Below are 21030 nucleotides of genomic sequence, written 5' to 3'. Positions count from 1 at the left end.
CTTGGTGCAGGCAGACCTCTTGTATTCACATCACAGTAGTGTGTGGATACGTTTCCTTCCCTTTCCGTTTGTGCATCAAAACTGTGAGAACAGTTGTGTGTGGACGCAGTTTGCCTCCACCCTCAACATAACATCACATACAAGTAACATAACATCGCCGAGACATTACCACAGGGCTCAGGAACCTCTGAATCAGCTTTTGATTGAAATCAGCTGAGAGCTGACAAGAGCGATGCAAAACCAAAAAGTGTTGACACCAAATTATTCATATTTCATTTATTTCCCAGAAAGTAGAGCTAAACAAAAGTTAATTCATAGAGAACTGCTATCAAGCCAACCTTACAAACATCCATTGGGAGCTGCTGCAGATATGTAAACAGTGAACAAGAAATCAAACAAAAAGATTGAAATAGTCGAATGGTTTTAATTATATTTAATTTATTTAAGCAGTTAAAAATAAATAGCTGCAACTTAACCAGAATCATTGAGTCGAATGACAGACCTGAGAAAGACCCCAAGTAAAGGATATATCTGGTTCTCAAACAAACAGTCATTCTTATTCTTGGAAGGCTTTGTTGTGTGTGTGTGTGTGTGTGTGTGTGTGTGTGTGTGTGTGTGTGTGTGTGTGTGTGTGTGTGTGTGTGTGTGTGTGTGTGTGTGTGTGTGTGTGTGTGTGTGTGTGTGTGTGTGCACATGAATGCGTGTGTCTGCATGCATGCATCCGTGTGTTTGTCTACGTGTCAGTTGGTGTGTGTTTGGGTGTGTATGTAAGTATGTGTGTGTGTGTGTGTGTGTGTGTGTGTGTGTGTGTGTGCGTGCGTGCGTGCGTGCGCGCGCGCGCGTGCGTGTGTGTGTGAGATCGGATGCGGGTTGAGGCGGTGAAAAGGTGAATGCAGGGTCTCCTGCATCTCCAGGGGGACGAACGTCTTCCACCACATCCACAGCTCCCCGGGGGGCCGGCGTCCATTGAGAACTCTCACTTTCCCAGCCGACGCCCGCCTCCCCGTCTGGCCCGTGTGACCATATGGCCAGCCATCCATTGCCACAGTCCTCCACGGACGCTTGCACCCTTAGCAACATTAGCAGCTCACTCTAAACACCGATGCACGGTGGATGAATGAACTGAATAAATACAGAGAAAATAAACAAACAACGCAGACACATGTTTCAACGTGTGTGTGAATGTTTGTTTACGTTCTAACCTCACGGCTTACACTCCGAGAAGCATTTGTGGATCGCTGGGGGAGCCGGCCCACAATGGACCACAATGGCCTCCCTCCTCCTGGGACTAGTAAAGACCTCCGCAGGAAGAGTGGACAGGGAAGCTGAGCTTACGGAGGGGATGTCGAGGGCAAGGTGAGGGGTGGAGGAACAGGAGGAGGAGGAGGAGGAGGAAGGTGATGGGAGTTCAGAGGTAGAAGGAGACTTCATAAGAGATACACATGGAGAGAGAGAGGGAGAGAGAGAGAGAGAGAGAGAGAGAGAGAGAGAGAGAGAGAGAGAGAGAGAGAGAGAGAGAGAGAGAGAGAGAGAGAGAGAGAGAGAGAGAGAGAGAGAGAGGCTTGAGGAGGCGAGGAAGTTGAGAGGAAGTTAAGGAAGAGGGAAGGTCATCCCAGCCCATAAAGAAAGGATGAGAGCTGGAGTTGATCAGTAGGAAAACCTGCAGAATCCTCCTCTGCTGCAGCCAAGAAGAACCAGGAAGGAATGGGGAAGAGCTGGGGGAAGAACAATGAAAGGTTTCATGCAATGGCCGTATTCATGAGAAATGCCATCACTCAACACATTAGGAAGCTTATCGAACCATTTACGTAAGTAAACAACGTAATATGGATATGGGAACACCAGACATGAGCCCACGCACACACTCACACGCAGATTCACAAACATTCCTACCCATGAGTGCACGCACACACACATAAACACACAGTCCCAGTCACACATACAAACACACAGGTTATTTACAACAACAATGATGCAATATTTCATGATGCAAGACACTGGTTTGCTCATATCTGAGCCACAGTCAATTAAGACAAGCAACGTTTAGAGGTTTCTTTTCATACAACAATAACAGAAATTTGAATCTCTCTGGCTCACGGTGGACCAATGTGACCATGGCGACCCCTCCTGCCGCTTAAGGCCCACAAACTGCAGCGATCAAGTCTGGACGTCCACACTCCAGGCTTATTCCGCCATGCCTGGGTTGTTACAGGAGGCGAGGTGAACCACACACACACACACACGCACGCGCACACACACACACACACACACACACACACACACACACACACACACACACACACACACACACACACACACACACACACACACACACACACACACACACACACACACAGGGCGCAGCCAACACTCATTCACGCGCGCGAGAGAGAGAGAGCTAATTAATCTTCCGCAATCAGCAACGGGGGCTGTGTGCGTTTCTCTTGTTTTTTCTCCGCACACCGTAGCGCACGGCTATTTAAAGAGAAGCAGAGCAGAGCCGAGCGGGAAGAGGGGAAGGAAACACATGTCTAGACGCCCACCAGAGCCGCGGCGCTACATTCTCCAGCAGCCCGGTGGCCCCACAGGCACACAAACAGCCGCTCCCTGCTCTGCCATCGCCTTCCTCCGCCGCGGGAAAGATGATGGATACAGGGGAGCTCCTCCGCTCAACCCAGCTAGCACCAGTGCTAACTTGAACTACAGCTGAAACACCCACTAGAACCGCACCAACAACAAACGCATGCAAACCAGAGGATGGAAGTATCACTTGGGTCAGATTCTTCCCTTTTACATGTGTAGTACATGCACAGACAACTAGGCCTCACCTGTGTGGGTGCTGAGGCTCCATTGTCTTTATTTCAAACAGAGCAACATGCACAAACACACATGCAGCCGCACACGCACACAGACACACACACACACACACACACACACACACACACACACACACACACACACACACACACACACACACACAGACACACACACAGGTTGCCAGAGGGAGAGTAAACAGGGCAGGTGAGTGAGGAATGACGGGTGCCCCTCAGTGGAGCAGGTCTCCACGCCTCGCTGGTTCTCTTTCACACACCAAGGCCCCCGTCTGCTCAGTCTCAGCCTGGTGACGCACACACACACACACACACACACACACACACACACACACACACACACACACACACACACACACACACACACACACACACACACAATCTCTCTCACACACACAGACACACAGTTAATCAATCATACACATACACACAATGTGCTGCCTCTGTACCAGTGAGGCAAGGTGCAAAACAAGGACTGAGGTGTGTGTTGGCTGTTCTTTCCCCCCTCGCTCCAGTCTGAACTCATCTTATTACGGTCTCTACAGTCGGACACTGGGTCCTCCTGCTCTTATGCGTGGGGTTGCTTCACGCTTGTTATTTTAGAATTTATGAGTTAGAGATCAGATTCTGATGTCGGATTGGAAACTGGGAACATAACTGTATAGATTCAATGTATCCCAAGAACATTTATTTGTGTTTATTTGTTTTTACTTAGTGTTTATATAGTCCATGCAATGTGAAGAGCACATTTGAATGCAAACAATTATTGTTTAGCTAGGGTGAAGGACACTTTCTGAAAAATAAATATGTTTTGTATTTTCAACTAACCAAAGTATTTGTCATTTTAGTCAGTTAAAGCATTAGTCAGTTAAAGCATTTTTAGCCACTACATTTTGTGTCGACAACATTATCCTTAAATGTTGTGCGGCTAACATTTTGCGTGCAGAGTAAACAATAAATGCATGTGTGCACGAGTCACCGAGAACAATAAACTAGCAAATGTGTCAGATAGTAATGGTAAGATAAGATAGAAGACCGCTTTTTTGGTGAAACGTATTATTTAGTTAAAATGTATGGAAAGTTCATATGTTCAAATAATGTATCTAAAATCTATATATTCCTAAATAAATATTTGTCTTTTATTTTTATGCATATTCATATACATATTTTTAAATTATCAATATATATTTTTTAATTCTTGTGGTTTCAGTAAGTCAACATGAAAGCATGACAACAATGTCGCATACCTTGTGTGGTCTTTGTTTAAATCCTTTATGAATTAGGAGGTGCCCTCGATTCATGTCACTGTACTTTTCCTGTGCAGACTGTTCATCGCTGTTTCCATGAACTTGTATCGTACATTTCTAAACACCGCCCCCCCCAGGCGGAGTCAGAGTAACGACACAGGCGGCGACTCACAGCCCGTCGCGGGATGATGACGGTAATAGGTCCTCACTCACGTTAGGTATACAATTATTTTCCTTCTGCCATGCGTCTGTGAAGGTATTTTCCATAAAGTAAGTGCATGTTTTGGATTTCTATAAACATATGAACTGTTCTTCATTCAGTTATTCCTTCACCGTGCAGTTGTTAATTTGGTCTGCGTTTGTATTTCTTTAAATCACTGAAGATGTCCACGACCTTCGTGAACTGACACCTGCAGATAACAGAAAAACAGCAACACATGCGTTCTCACCAACATGAAATGAAAAGTATCCGTGTCGCTAACGCTTTCAAATTAAAGTTGAGCTCCAGTCCCAGCATTGTCCGGTGCATGTTTTGTGTATATCAGTCATTCTTTGGTGTACATTCAAGAATGACTGGAATGCTTTTTACTCTTGCAGCTTATTTTGGCTCAGAATAACCTTTTCTGATATGATCACATATCTGTGGCTTAAAGAGAAACAGAAGGCTCAGAACCATATCCCATATCTCTGGCTGACTGAAGAGACCTCCCATGCGGGCCCCCAGCAACCCAGCCATCAGGAGAGGGTGTGTCCGCAGCTGTACAGGATACGAGGCTGTAGTGTCAAGTGTGTGAACACCTGTTGTAGAGGTACCCTGCTTGGCTTCCTCCGTAAAGAGACATCAGTCAGCGTCTCATACCTGCTCCCTATCTTATGCCCATAGTATGACGCGTCAGAGAAGCCTGCCAGGAAACCTGCCCGCTTCCTATGTGAGATACTGTTCTTTTAGAGTGTGGCCGTATCTCTGATATTATCTTCAGAGTATAATAAACATGAGTAAATATACGATGTAAAAGGCTAAATGGGTATTAAGAATCTGTTTTATCTACACACAATCGCCCCACTGCCACTTAATTTAACAATTAATTAATCGTCAATGTGGCTCGAGAAGCACCAGCTCATGCAAAATAGCCTTCCTTTTTGATTAAGGATACTTAAGCATTCTGCATGTCAGCCTTTGAACTGAATTTACGAGCTGTAAATTGATATCTTTCAAGCACAATAATGCTGTCGGAACAGAGTGACTGCTTCTGATTTGTGTCTAGATTATGCATGGTGTTTACGCAGCTGTCAAATTTGTAGGGAATGCAGTTTTGATAAGAATCGGGGGAGAGGAAAGGATGTTTATTTATATTTAAGTGAGAGAAAAGCTGTCGGATATGGGCATTGATAAGAGTATTTATTGACACAGTCTATCAGTAGATGGTGTTCCTATTGAAGCTAGGACGAGGCTTTGGGTATCACTGGCCCAAACAAACACGCCAGCCTGGGATACAGGTTTGATCCCACTACACTGTATTATGACTCGGAGAAGGTAGAAAAACACACGCAGAACAAACAAACAGATATAAATCGATGTGTGTGGCGTTCTGTCGGTGAGCTCACTCAGTCCCACATCAAACGTCTGCTTCTCGCGTGCAATTTCTTTTAAGAGCATAAACACACTGCGTACAATGGAGGTGTAATGTTGGATATCTGTGTACACTATTTCACCGCCTGCCGTTCGCACCCACTGCCGCTGAAAGGCGGCGGTTCCGCTGTGTGTCTGTGAAGAGGAGGGGCGTGACTGGATGTGCACGTGCATGCGCGTCGGCCAGGGTTCAGTAGCGGGGAGCAGGGCTTGAGCGGAGCGCTGAGAGAGGACTGTGAGGCGGTGAATAGAAGGAGCTGTCTCTGGGTGCTGAGGACTGTCAGATTGGCAGCCCCGCCCCCCCCTCTGGGAAGACACACCTATTAGGGGTTAGTGGGTTGTATAAGGTACATCTATTATGGGTTAGTGGGATTTATAAGGCATGTATATTAGGGTTTAGTGGGTTGTATAAAGTATGTATATTTAGGGGTTAGTGGGTTATATAAGATACATCTATTAGGGATTAGTGGGTTGTATAATATACATATATAAGGGGTAATTGGGTTGTATAAGATACATCTATTCAGGGTTAGGGGTGTGGGTGTGTGTGTGTGTGTGTTCGTCAGAGATTTCAATCAAATCATAACCATAACCTTACCCCATTACCCACACTTTGCTGCAGTTTTTCTCTATTTTAGGTATATTTATGTCCCCCTTTTTCTCTCCCCCTCTCTCTTAGACCCTCATCCCTCCCTCTGCGTCTTTCTTACTCGCTACTTCAATCGCTCATATTGTATGCGCACTTAAGCTATATTTCATTCAAGTGGTAGAACTTATTGGCTTTTAAAGAGGTGTAATACAATTCAAAAGAGCCTATTTCTTTTAGATCCTTTATTGAAATGCCCCTGTTGCTGTTGTTGTCACAAAGTACACATGGAAGAGGTCTTAACCTTAGCAGATGCTTGCAATACATCTTTTTAAAGACTGTGATGGATGCTGAGGCTAACAATCCAAACAAAACAGCTGGCATACCCCCTACTGGTAGACATAGGTCACTGCAAGTATTGCATTTTATTTTTGAACAGTTTGTGTCCCTGCACATAATCCATACTTCCATTATGACCCTCACTGTGTTTCTCTCCATTCTTCCAGGTCCTCCCCAGGTATGGCTCTGAGTCTGGTGTGCCTGCTGCGGCCCGTGTTGGGCCATGCCCTGGTGCGGCAGCTCAGCTGTCCCAGGGTCCTGACCACGGCCCGGGTCACGACCCCACTCCTCACACACCAGAACCCCCAGCTGACTCCCACCTTTGCAAGGTTCTACGCCACCAAGAAGGCCAAAGGTGCGTTCCAACCCTTGACATACTGTTTTTCAGGGCCAGAGGCAATTGTTTCCTTTTAAATGTAATCTCCGCTAAAGATGCTTGTCTAGATACTTCCTGTTACTCATGTACACTATGTAATACTCTCCTAAATCCGGGCTTTGCGGTAAAGGTAATTGCTACTGACTCAGGCGATTGGTTACAGAGTAGATAAGATATTCAATGTGTTCATACGCAGCACATGTCATGGGAGTGGGGGGCTGTATGCTACCATTTACTATGGGGCAGGGGGCTGCTGTTGGCTCTCGAGCAGCAGTGTCTGAGGCTGAGTAGAGGCTGGGCGTTTTATCTCCAGTGGTCCTGTCCTGAGATTGCCCCCCCCCCCCCCCCCCCCCCCCCTTCCATGAAAGAGCTTTCAAGAGGCTGGAGACGGCGGTACTCCACAGTAGAGCCCTAGCATCTAGCATCTTTGTGATAAAAGGTAGATTTAAAAAGGTACAATGTCTCATATCTCAGAGCTGAGTACCAGTATATCATGTAGAGTACAGGCTTGTTTTGCTTTTAATGTAGCACACCCAGAACAAGCAGGGAAGCCGGAGATTGTCTGTCTGTCTGTCTGTCTGTCTGTCTGTTTAATCTCTCTCTATTTCTATCTATCTATCTATCTATCTATCTATCTATCTATCTATCTATCTATCTATCTGTCGATCTAATCTCTATCTATCTAATCTCTCTCTATTTCTATGTATCTATCTAATCTCTATCTATCTAGTCTCTTTATTTCTATCTATCTATCTAATCTCTCTATTTCTATCTAATCTCTATCTATCTAATCTCTCTATTTCTATTTTATCTTTCTCTATTTCTATCATCTATCTATCTATCTAATCTCTCTCTATTTCTATCTAATCTCTATCTATCTAATCTCTCTCTATTTCTATCTAATCTTTCTCTATTTCTATAATCTATCTATCTATCTAATCTCTCTCTATTTCTATCTATCTATCTAATCCATCTCTATTTCTATCTACCTTATGTATACCTCTCTATCTTACTACCTCTATCTCTCCCTCTCCCTCTCCCCTGCCATATACACCCTTTGTTATTTTCTTGTTTTTCTCTTTGTTCTCGTTCCCCTCCGGCCCGATCCAAGCCAAGGGGAAGGGTCAGGCGGCCAAAGTGAACATTAACTCTGCGCTGGTGGAAGACATCATCGATCTGGACGAGGTGAAGGGGGACATGACGGCTGTGCTCAACACCCTGAAGGATGACTTCACGCGGAGCCTCAGCATTCGAACGTCGCCAGGTAGATAGCCCATGAGTCAGCCATAGCTCATCAATTCCCTTTCCCCTCATTGCTCTTCCTTTCCTTTCCATCCCTCCCTCCCCCATATCCTTGCCTCTCGTTTTCTTCTTGCACATTTATTGTCTCGGAAACAGCTGGGCCCCATGAGACTGTGCATCTTTTTGGTAATAACTTGCATATACACAACACAAAGACTTAAAGCGGGGGTAAACCCCCCGGTCTCGGATTCAGCATTGACAATTTTCTTTGGTTCTCCAGCTTATTCGCCTTGGCAGGAACACTGAACAGTACAATAGGATCAGTTGACCCAAACAGGTGCTGCACTAGAGTCCAGTTCTTAGAGTGTCCTTAGATGTTTCGATGTGTTTGAGGCTTTTGTGGTGAACGTTGTAGTGTAGGAGATCTCATTGCTGAAGCAGTCTAGCATGATCCATGGCAGGGATCAGTATTGAGTCATGTGGAGGGGGGCGCCCCTAGCCAAGGAGGCCCAATGAGAGGCCTGGCCCAGGGGTAAGCACGGACAGTTTGGGGGTTGCTCTCTGGATGTTTTCGGTCTTCTTGTTCGCTCTGGTTTCCTGCGTTCAAATCTATGAAACCAATATGATGTAGGTTCACTGTGGTACTATTACTACTTTTATTGTTCGACATATTTCAAAACAAATACAATTCAAAAAGATGAATTCTGAAATAAAACACATAAGATAAATAACATGTTTATTTGTTACTCCTTATGTTGTGTTACTAATAATCTGTCTGACAGTCAATGATAGGACAGTAATCTGTTCTTTAATGAAAACATGGTGGCACGAGGAGACTGGCTCGTAGCCATTTCAGCCTCAGCCTCCTCAGAGATGGTGGTGGAAACCTCAGTTAACATGCCGCGTTGCCAGGTCAGCGGCCATACGCATCCAATTTACCCACTATTGACTTTGGCATCATTCAACACACATGGGGCCAGAACTGTGAGGCCCTTCAACTGGTTTCATGGCACCAATTCTCGGGGATTTTCGTGTTTACTCCAATGCATAAAGTAATCTCCCAGACATGTTTTTTTGTGCGCGAGTCCCCCGGGGGCCCCTTCATTTGCATCTACCTGACCAAGAGCCTGAGGGCTGAGCAGAGGGCATCCCCCGGAATGACCTTTACCTTGACCTCTGCTTGACCTCTCCTTCCTCGACTACATCCAGGTCGCGACCTCCTGCTATATGTAATGGGGGCTCCCACGGGACAGCAGGGGGATTTAGAGTTTACATTTTCGGTCTTCAGTTTCCCCTGGCGCGAACTTTCCCTTTCCACGTTTGTTCCGAAAGCCTTGCTGTTTCCAATCGGTATGTAATTAAATAATCCAAAAAACACTGCGACGATGGGACAGATGCAGCTTTAAAAAAATCCTCACCGGATTTCTTTTGTCAACATGTATCTGGGAAATCCACTTCTTGTTCTTTCTGTCTGCAATTGATTTATTTCTGCTTTATCTATTGAACTGGTCTCCAATTTCTTTTCATTCTGTGTCCCGTGTCCTTTTATTCATTTGAATCTGGACCCAAATGAGAAATAGGTCTTCTCACTTTTCACAACTTCTCCATCCACACTCTGTGGGCTTCACCTCACCCCCTACCTGCACTCTTTTCAACACACGTTCTACTCACTTTTTCACTTTTGCCTCATACCCCCCCCAAAACCCCCGCCCCCCCTTGTTCTCCTTTACCCAAACCCCTCCCTCCCCCCATTCCACCATCTGCCCTGCCCTCCGTCTCCTCTCCCCCTTATTTGTGTCCGTCCAGCTGCGCAGTAATCTGTGGAGGCAGCAGGACTTAGGGCTGACAGCAGAAACTCACTGGCTGCAAAGGATGAAGTGGTGGAATGAAATGACGTGTGTGTGTGTGTGTGTGTGTGTGTGTGTGTGTGTGTGTGTGTGTGTGTGTGTGTGTGTGTGTGTGTGTGTGTGTGTGTGTGTGTGTGTTCGTTCCATGATCAAATCATCTGGCTCTCATTACGTGTGTGTTTGTGTGTGTGTTGGTTCAAGTCTGCAATTGTGTGTGAATGTGTATTGTTTTCTTTGCGTGTAGTGTGTGTGTGTGTGTGTATGTTTGTGTGCACTCCTCATATGATAATACTTTGTAGTCCATGTGTTTTGTGCGTGCTTCCGTAAGTTTGCTTGAGATTTGGTCCAACCAGAACATCTCAATGGCCAAGAGCAGAGTGTTATGATGATCCATAGACACACACGCACACCCTTTTTACACTATGGTAGTATGTATCCTGTAATCTCCTGGGATGTCTACGCTAAAGCTGTTGCTATGGAGACCCTATTTAGTCAAAGCAAGCTAAGGAGCGCTCTTTATGTTTGAAATCAAATCCACTTCCTTTACATCCTCAGTAGTCCCCGGTTGAAATGTATTTCTTTGATGGTACAGACATTTGCATTTGGCCAAATTTCCTAAGTACATACAACTATATTTTTCTCTGTGACTGCCGCTCAATGTTTGTAGTTTAACACCGGGGTCACTGTGAAGGAAGCTCAAGCTAAGCTCCGCTGCTGGATGACGACACATCTCCCTCTCCAGGAACACGTAGCGCTAGCCTGCGGACTTTCAGCCCTCTCCGTTTGAGGATAGATAGTGTTTCCCCTCGCCCCGTCCGTATCCGTTACCCCCTGGACACGCCGACCGCAGCCAGCAGAGCAGCAGATCCTCAGCTCTCATTGTGCCATGACGTGGCCTTAATGGACTTCAATGTGCCTTCCCAGGTTAAGGGTGTCTGCCGCCGCTATCCCAACGCTTGAACCGCGACAGGGAAGGCGCTGCCGGAGCCTACGCCGGTATCATGTGGCTGGATAGAATTGGAACGCGTCCCCGAGTTCAAAAGCTCACATCGATGTAATGCTCAGTCGGTGTCCAGCAGGGGCTGGATCACGATCGCCCTTTGAGGGAGAAAGTGAGTCTGTCTCTTGTCTCAAGACGATTGTGTGCATTTGTGGTTCTCCCCGTGTGTGTATCTCAGTCTCTCGTGTGCACAGATGTGCAGTGACACACTGTGGTGAGACGGATAACAGCCGCACGAAGCAGACGATCATAAGGTCACGTGGAGACGGACAGATGGACAGACAGGAGGTCACAGACGGACACGTCCGGTGAAAAGTAGTTTTGGTTGATGGACAGGTGGACGGACAGGATGTCGGAGGCAGACAGATGGACACACGCACACACACTGAAATATAGCTTAAGCGTGCAAACAATATGAGCGATTGAAGTGGAGAGTAAGAGAGACAGCGAGGGAAGACGGTCTAAGATAGATGGGAAGAGAACGAGAGAGACATAAAAATACGTAAACAGAGGGAAAAACTACATTGAAGCGTGGGTAATGCATAGGCTAGGATTTGATTAGTTTGAAATGGTTGGCAAAGAGACAGAGCAGCACACACACACACACACACACACACACACACACACACACACACACACACACACACACACACACACACACACACACACACACACACACACACACACACACACACACACACACACACACACACACACACAGAGGATTAGTAGGTAGGCAGACAGACAAAAGGTCACAGGTACACACACACAAGGAGTTGTGTTGGGTCATTAGACGGGGCTGCCTTTCAGGTGCAGGGGGTCTAGACAGCCCCCGGTCTGGAGCCTCCAGCCAGTGGGACGTTGAGCATGTCCCCGGTATGGAGAGTAGCTAGCAGTGGGAGAACCATCATGCCCCTCAGAGACCAGCCGCGGTTCAATCGATGTAACAAGGAAAAGAACAGTTACTCATTATATCCCCTGGTCAAAGTACCCTGTTCAGAGTCAAAGACGGGCAGAGACCTTTTATTGAGGTTTACCCTGGCATACTTCCCCTCCCCCTATGGACCACATACACCACCCCGACACCCGGGCTTCACCAGGACATGGGATGTGGGGGGGGGGTGTGATGGAAGACAGGTGAGGAAGAAGGAAACGACTGCTTTAGAGGGAATCCAGATGGACGGCGCAAGAGAGGGAAAAAATAATAGAGAAGGAGAGCGATGCGGAAGAGAGTGGAAGAAATTAAATCAAAGGAAATCATTTGGCGTCTGTGCTCTGAGGGCGGCCCACACTTTGTCTTTCCCACTTATTTTCCATTCCAGGAAGTTTGGGGAGCAAAGGGAATAAAAGCTACAATCATTGTTCCTGAAAGCCAAGGTCATGGTATATAGCAAACTCAGCATATTAGCAATTATGGTTCCTCATGTTGAATAATTATTGCTTTATTATTGTTTTTTCATTTACGGGGAACGAGTCCAGAGACTCTGAAGAGCTGCAGCATCATCAATCAGATCTGGTTGTTGCCTTGTCCCTGGTGGCAGCACTTCAAGGGTCTAGTGGCTCCAATATCCTTGGTGTGCTTTTGATTCTCTTCAGCCTCACTACCAAGTGCCTTGTAAGTGACTTACAAAACACTGCTAACTGAATACATGTACGCACAAATGAGGATGAAGTACAAAGGTTTAGGGGTCTCTCTCTCGCTCTCACTCTCGCTCTCTCTCCCTCGCCTGCCTGCTCCCAAACCTCCCGAAGATAAGAGGTCATCTCTGTCTGCACCCACCCTGTCTGCGAGTGACCTCACATCCTGTTGCTCCCAGGTGACGGCGGGACGTCCCCTGTCTGCTGATCTGTTCCACAGCCGCCCGTGGACCCTGGGCCTGTACTCGGGTAGCAGTTGTTTCTGCTTTGCTTCCCCACAAGGAGAAGAGACGCTGCCAAGTCATGATCTCCGTTGACGGCTTGATAGCGTCCCACTTTTGTTTTGTGACTCAGAGTTTGGGTCGGTGTCCCAGTGTTTCACATACGATAGGAAGTCAAAGTGGGACTACATTTTTGGGACTTGACTTGATTTCTTCTGATGCTGATTGAGTCTGAAGTCTGAGCTGCTGTATTAGATCAGTTGTTCCATCTTTGGACTGAAGGTGTACAACTATATTGTCCTTTTCACATGCCACCACATATGCAGACGGTGTAAGTAGTAATGCAAGAAGGCCATGGCTAGTGGGAAACGGGGTAGAGCAAAAGTACGCTGCTTATGCTGCCACTGTGTTTATCTAGCAAACACAAATGATCGGTCCTTTATTTTCATGTTATTATGAAATAAACTGTCCTTTTATATTCATGTTATCGTGAAGCGACCTTCCCTTTTATATATCCTTTATATTCAATATTAGAATGAAGTGAACAGTCCGTTGTATTCATGTTAACATGAAGTGACCTGTCCTTTATTTTCATGTTAACATGAAGTAAACTGACCTTTATATTCGTGTGAACAGGAAGTGAACAGCTTTGTATTCATGTTAACACGTAGGACGCGGTGGTGTGTTTCAGGGGCTCTGGACCACATCGTAGTGACCACCCCAGATGGAAAGTTTCCCCTCAACCAGCTGGGCCAGGTCTCCATGAAATCTCCTCAGCTCATAGTGGTTAACATGACCAGCTCCCCAGAGGTAACACACACACACACACACACACGCACACACACACACCGAACTATCACACACACACACACACACACACACACACACACACACACACACATACACCGAACTATCACACACACACACACACACACACACACACACACACCGAACTATCACACACACACACACACACACACACACCGAACTATCACACACACAAACAGTCACAAACCTCTCTCTCTCTGCGTCACAAACACACACAAACAGTCAAACACACGTACAGTCACACACCTCTCTCTCTCTCTACCTCACAAACACACACACAAGAACAGTTACACACACGAACAAGCACACGTACACACACAGTCGCACACACTCCTTCCTTTCCTTCTCATCTGTCTGTGTTTTCTAAATTCTCCATAATAAATCAGAGGGAACGATCTGTCTATTTGATCAAGTTCACGCGTCTTCAAGTAAATCTATCTTTGAGATCTGTTTATTTTTTAAGCCCCGTCCATCTCTCCCTCTGCAACTTTATCTGAGATGCTATCTGATGGATGATCTGAAAGGTCCCCTTTAGTGAGGCCGGTGTGTGTGTGTGTGTGTTTGTGTGTGTGTGTGTAGTCAGGCCGATGTGTGTGTGAGTTGAAACAGAAAAGGAAATGACCTCACCTTACCCTCTGGTCAGGATGGATGGATCTTTTACATTTCCTTTGTGTGCCACTATTCTCTCCCTTTCTTTTCGTCCATGCTTCGTTTTAGATGATGCCTCGTGAACAGTTTAATGCGAGCAGAGTGCCTACCACTGTGCACATCACACCCGGCCCCCCTGGTGATACGTCTTGTGTGAAACGTTTCCCCCCCCGATGAAACCCAGAGGAAATCTCCCTCAGTGTAACGTCGGGACCCCCTTCCCCGGCCCATGAGCCGGGAGATGACATTACATACACACTGTATGTATATCTAGTTTTAGGTTGTCGAGCAAAGGCCTGACACGTGTTTCTGGTCCCCGGGTCCTTTCATGTGGTGTAGCGTTTCATTGCTTCATGCTCACAAACCATAATGCAAATGTGGGAATTTATCAGAGCATCCGCACACGATACTCCAGTGGGCTACCTGAGCCAGGCCTGACTCACCGAGTGCCTACTCCACGCACACACACACACACACACGCAACAGCCACGGACCACACACACACACACACACACGCACGCATTCAAACACATACACATGGCACATGCACAGACGCACACACACGCACAAGCACTTCACACATACACATGGCATACACACAGATGAGCCCACATGCAGACCCATACACACTTGCACATTCACTTGACACGCACGCACGCACGCACGCATGCACGCACGCACACACACACACACCACCTCAGCCATAGGTTCCCCGTAGCCCACACAGAGGGGACGGCACAGGTCTCTGCTCTAATAGGCTTATAATGAGGCCTATCCATTACCTAGTGAACCCAAGACCCTCGCCATTGTTTTCCATACATCCATTAACGGAGGCCTGGGAAGCTACAGCGGAGCTACCAGCGGCTACCACGACTACTGCTACTACCAATACTACTACTACTACCACCAGCACCAGCACCACTGGCTCCACGAGCACTGTTGATCACAGCCAGTCTCCACCGCCAGCACCACACACTAATCAACAGCACCTCCCCCCGTCGTTGGGCTTTATTTGGCCTCGGCTGGTGTGGGCGGATGAACACACACGTGTGTCGACCGCGCGCCAACACGCCACGTTGTTATTAGCCGTGTTGTTTTTCTTATCTTTTTTTTTTTCACGCGCACACACAGACTCAAAAACGTCCGGAGAAATTCCACACGGCTCGGTTTCTCTTTGAAGCGACGTGTGCGCGTTTGATGTGTAACTTCAGCATCATTTCTCTTCCCCCCGCGGACATGTTAACCAGAACACGCCTGGTTGTGCCTTTCCAGAGAGCTGCGCTCGGTTCTCCTTAACCACTGGGGGGGGGGGGGGGGGGGGGGGGGGGGGGGGGGGGGGGGGGGGGGGGGGGGAGAGGGGGAGAGAGAAGGAGGAGAGAGGAAAATGGAGGGAGAGGGAGGGGGGAGGGAGGCGGAGAGGGAGAGAGCGGGTGTAGGAAGAGGAGGAGGGGGGAGGAGGAGGAGAGAGGGAGAGGGGCATGAGGAGAGAGGGGGAGACGGAGGATGGAGGAGGGGGGAGAGAGATGAGGGAAGGAGGGAGGGGGGGGAGAGAAGGAGGAGGAGGAGGAAGGGAGGGAGAAGGGGAGAGAGATCCGAGGGGTGGTGATGAATTTGACGCTGAGAACAATCCAACATAGTTCCAGGTTGAATCCATCAGCCCACGCTCAAAGCCCGAAGAGAGGCAGGGACGGAGGCCTGTGTTCTGGAGGATTCTGTGGGGAAGGAAAAAAGATATGGGAGCTTGTGAATTAATATACACAAATAGGTTCCTTTAATCCCGCCGCCGTTTCCTCAGTGGCTCGAGCCTGCTGGACCTGACAAGGAGAACTAGAAAGGAAGTCTGGACTGGAGGAAATAATGATCTGTTTTTATTTTGGCCTCACGTTTGTTCTGTGGAATGCCAGGCCGAGGGGAGCTTGGACCGGTCCAGGGGCTTTAAGTGAATTCATCAGAATGAGTTTGGCACGTGAACAGGGTTAAATAATGGCAGGGTTGGCGAACGTTTTCATCCTTACTCCTAAACACAGCCTGTATAAAACAACTGCAAATGTGTCCGGTCAGATAGTGGGGGGTGGGGGAAAGAGATGAATCCATATTTATAACATTAAAAGTCACTCAGGCCAATTTATCACTGGAAAATAATATTATTCCAGGAGCAAAAATATATACCGGTAGTTATTAATACTTTACGGCTGGTGATTTGACCAGTTGAGATTCGGCCAATATTCTTCCTATTTTCTTGTCAGTCTATTAATTGTGTACCTATGGTAACCGGTCCATCTCATTCTCTGCTCATTCTGCATGGCCATAGTGACAAGATAGAGACAGCATCTTTCATCTAATTTGTGTTTAGATTGCCTTGGCACTGGCTTAATGTTTGGAGGCAGGAAACTAATTAGAAAGTGCTTGGAAATTGCTTACGTGGGAGATTATGACTTGACAGCCCTGAGACCAGGAGAGACTAAACTGACCTCAGACAGAGTGTGAGTCAGGTGACTTCAGCCCTGAGACAGGGGAGGCTCACCTCCTCAGACAGTGTGAGTGACTAACAGGGTTACAGACTCTGTCGACTCATTGTTTCAGGTAGAAGATCAGAGCTGTGCTGATGGATAACGAATCATTGATTGGCTGGTCATCGGGAAATGGCACATTGATACACTTTCTCACTTGTCTTCCTCCCACAACATGAGCCCAAAGTGACGTGTGTGTGTGTGTGTGTGTGTGTGTATGTGTGTGGAGGGGGGGGCGGGGGTCATCCATGGTCAGGTCTTCCCTGCAACCTCTCAGTCCGCTGACAGTGGCCCAAGGCGCTTCCACATGGCATGGGCTTCCCCTTTCCACACACACACAAACACACGCAAATACACACATGTGCACTTACACACAAAACACACGTACACACAAAACAACAACACTCTAATGGTTAGCAGCTGGGCTCTGGCGGTGACTGCATGAGGCTCGGCCCTTTTCCGTTCAGTCTGGGCTTAGAGAACCAAGCACTTATCCACTTCTTCTTGTGTGTGTGTGTGTGTGTGTGTGTGTGTGTGTGTGTGTGTGTGTGTGTGTGTGTGTGTGTGTGTGTGTGTGTGTGTGTGTGTGTGTGTGTGTGTGTGTGTGTGTGTGTGTGTGTGTGTGTGCGTGTGTGTGTGTGTGTGTGTGCGCGCCCGCCCCTAGGCTACAGTGGCTGTCACTCGTGCCCTGAGGGAGAGCTCCATGAAGCTGAACCCAGAGGTGGACGGAGCCATCATCAAGGTGCCTCTTCCCAAGTGAGTCACACACACACACATTATAAATATGTACACAAACACACTATATATAATATATATACATACACAAATGTAATATATAAACATAGACACATTATATTTATATTATATATACACACACAATATATAAAAACGCAGACACACACATTCTAAATATACACATACAAACATTATACATAGACAACAAATATAGAGACAAAGGCATATTATACACACATTCACATAATAATCGACCCAAGGGCTGTAACCTTCCTCGGCACTCCTTTTTCCATGTGTAGTCTTGTACTCGTTCTCTGCATCTCCCCTCTATTGTTTCTCAAGTCTCATTATTACTGCACTTTTTAGTGCTGTTTAACTCTGTCCTTTCTGTGTTTAGCTGAACTGTCAGGTCCATATTTGCTGTGGCTTTACTAAATGTTATACAAGTCCACGTCGTGTCTCGAAGTTCTTGGTTGATATTGACAGATTTATTAGAGCCATGGGAAGACTCCTGGGTCCAATCTCTCTCTCTCTCTCTCTCTCTCTCTCTCTCTCTCTCTCTCTCTCTCTCTCTCTCTCTCTCTCTCTCTCTCTCTCTCTCTCTCTCTCTCTCTCTCTCTCTCTCTCTCTCTCTCTCTCTCTCTCTCTCTCTCTCTCTCTTCCCCCCCCCCCCCCCCCCCTCATCCGTTGGCGTAGCCTGATTAAACAACCACACTCGCCGTTATCCATCATGGACGTATTGGGACGTCCATCCGTTGGGTATATAAGTGTTTATGTAGCTCCCTACATAGAGCTGTGTGTGTTCGTGCACGTGCATTTGTGTTCACAAGTGCGTTAGTAAGTGTGGGTGTGTTACATAGTGACGTGTGTATGCTTGTGTGTGTGTCTGTGTTGGTATTTGTGTGTGCGTGTGCACGTGTGGCTGCCCGTGCACGTGGAGCAGCAGGTGTTCGTCTGGCGGGGGCGTGGCGTTCTCCCCTGCAATCAGTCTCGCCACTCGCCCCGCCGCCATTTGCATTTCCAAAGAGAGCGAGCTCCTTGATTGGCTGTGGAATCAGTAATTAGGACGTATTGTTTGCAGTAAATAGACACTACTCGCAGATTGTTTGCAAATAGTTTCTAAGGCGAGAAAGAGCGAAAATAAGAGGGGGAAACGCCAATTAGGAGGAGAGAGGACGAGTGAAACGGGAAGAAGTATGTTTCTGCCGAGTGATTAACTCGACGCCAAGTGAAAACAAAGTTGTTGAGCCGGCTGCCTGCTCCTCTTAGGGCCCTGACCTTTAGAGGGGCAGGCTGGTTGTCACGGTGGCCTACCAGTCTGGTCTGTGATACACCCATTCATCGTTTCAAGCTTAATTAATGTATGAAATCGAAAATGTAAAGGCACTGGCTAATTTCAGATCTTTAAAATGCCACATTAAAAGTACAAAGGGTGATCAGAGTTGGACGAAAAGGTGTTGAACGTGTGTTTGTTCTTCAGTGTCTGAATGGATGACGCTAGGCAGCAGTTTGTTAGCCTGTTGCAGGATTTATGGCTTTCGACAACACATTGGTGGGCTTACACTTGCTATCCAGGGGAATCCTAGCCTAGGTTCTCTATGCCACACCCAACCAGAAGGCTCTCTCACCCACTCAATCCTCCCCCTTTGCTACCTCCTCTGGGGCGCTCCAGGGTGACGAGGGAGCACAGGGAGAACCTGGGCAAGCTGGCCAAGCAGCTGAGCAACAAGGCCAAGGACTCCCTGAGGAGGGTGCGCTCCAACGCCGTCACGCAGGTCAAGAAGGCCAAGGAGGAGACCTCTGAGGACACCATCAGGCTGCTGGAGAAACAGGTAGAGCACTCTGAGGACACCATCAGGCTGCTGGAGAAACAGGTAGAGCACTCTGAGGACACCATCAGGCTGCTGGAGAAACAGGTAGAGCACTCTGAGGACACCATCAGGCTGCTGGAGAATCAGGTAGAGCACTCTGAGGACACCATCAGGCTGCTGGAGAAACAGGTAGAGCACTCTGAGGATACCATCAGGCTGCTGGAGAAACAGGTAGAGCACTCTGAGGACACCATCAGGCTGCTGGAGAAACAGGTAGAGCACTCTGAGGACACCATCAGGCTGCTGGAGAAACAGGTAGAGCACTCTGAGGATACCATCAGGCTGCTGGAGAAACAGGTAGAGCACTCTGAGGACACCATCAGGCTGCTGGAGAAACAGGTAGAGGTGGAGCAGGGGTTAGAGTTGGGTTAGAGGATGGTTAGGGTTAGGGGATAGATAGGGTTAGAGGTGGGCTAGGGTTAGGGGATTGATAGGGTTAGGGTTAGGGGATTGATAGGGTTAAGGTTAGGGGATTGATAGGGTTAGAGGTGGGCTAGGGTTAGAGGATGGTTAAGGTCAGAGATGGGTTTGCGTCAGAGATGGGTTAGGGATGGGTGAGAGTGAGGTCAGGACCAGATGACTAACTGAACGCTCCTCTCTGTCTGTTTTCCTTCCAGCTTCAGCAAATGGCGGACAACATGGCCATCGACATCGACAAGCAGCTAGCATCCAAGACCAAAGAGCTATTAGGCTAACCATGCTAATAAAAGCTATGCACTACTTATTATTTTTGTATTCTGTACTTTATATTACGGTCATTGGTCAATGTGTCTGTTGAGGCGAGATGTGGGATGGTATTATCATAGTTATACTGCGAGGTGGATCGGGTTTGGCTGCTTATAGAAGTCATACCCAACTGGCTATGGATGCTTCTGGAAAGCTCCATTAACAGACCATTTAGTCGCGGCTCGTAAGCCCAACATTTGGTTGACGCTGAGGTTTGGTGCTCTGTAATGACACAAGCCCTACGTCGGGCTTCTGGGCGCAATCTGTTGGAGCTGTCAATACACAAACAAGTCGGCATGGAAACAACGGCGACATTCCCTCCCACCCCTCCATCCTCCTTCCCTCCCTTCCACACATTCCCTCCCTCCTTCCTCCTAAGCCTCCCCTCCTCCCTCCCTCACTCTCCCCCTCCTCCCTCGCTCCCTTCTCCCTCCCAGCCTCCTCCCCTCCAACCCTCCTTTCTCCCTCCCCCCCCTCCCTTCTCTGTTGCTCCGTGTCTTCAAACAAACATGCAGCCGGGGATGAATGGGGTTTTAATGGGATGTGCGGGCCTCCTCCTAATCAAACGCTGTGCCACAAGCCTGTTCTGTTTATATAAAACAAGCGCACCCGTCCGAGTGTCGACTGCTTTCTGCGGGTTCTGTCTCGGGCGGTGAAGAGCAGGGAGTTTGTTCCACAAATGCAGAAGCCGCCTCCTATTCCGGAAAAAGATAGCGCGGTTCCGTTGCCAAACATTTGCTTCACATTTGATTCAA

General features: G+C 47.6%; 1 protein-coding gene across 3 annotated transcripts; it reads left to right on the top strand.

The window, feature by feature from the left end:
* Positions 1 to 4249: 4249 nt before the first annotated feature.
* On the top strand, positions 4250 to 20369 carry mrrf (mitochondrial ribosome recycling factor). 3 transcript variants are annotated; one of them, XM_030354773.1, is made up of 7 exons: positions 4250 to 4348; positions 6801 to 6988; positions 8121 to 8273; positions 13649 to 13767; positions 17608 to 17699; positions 19351 to 19510; positions 20167 to 20369. In XM_030354773.1, the coding sequence occupies exons 2-7, from the start codon at positions 6814 to 6816 to the stop codon at positions 20242 to 20244; spliced, it is 777 nt and encodes a 258-aa protein (XP_030210633.1). In that variant the 5' UTR covers positions 4250 to 4348; positions 6801 to 6813; the 3' UTR covers positions 20245 to 20369. The 3 variants fall into 3 exon arrangements, with proteins under 3 accessions (XP_030210633.1, XP_030210634.1, XP_030210635.1); XM_030354774.1 differs by lacking the exon at positions 4250 to 4348 and adding an exon at positions 4676 to 4887; XM_030354775.1 differs by lacking the exons at positions 4250 to 4348; positions 6801 to 6988; positions 8121 to 8273 and adding exons at positions 11789 to 12713; positions 12856 to 12985.
* The last annotated feature ends 661 nt before the right edge of the window (positions 20370 to 21030 follow it).

The sequence above is a fragment of the Gadus morhua genome, chromosome 4, assembly GCF_902167405.1.
Source record: "Gadus morhua chromosome 4, gadMor3.0, whole genome shotgun sequence".
Classification (NCBI taxonomy): Eukaryota; Metazoa; Chordata; class Actinopteri; order Gadiformes; family Gadidae; genus Gadus; species Gadus morhua.
Note: the sequence above shows the minus strand (reverse complement) of the source record. Positions and strands in the feature narration are given on the sequence as shown.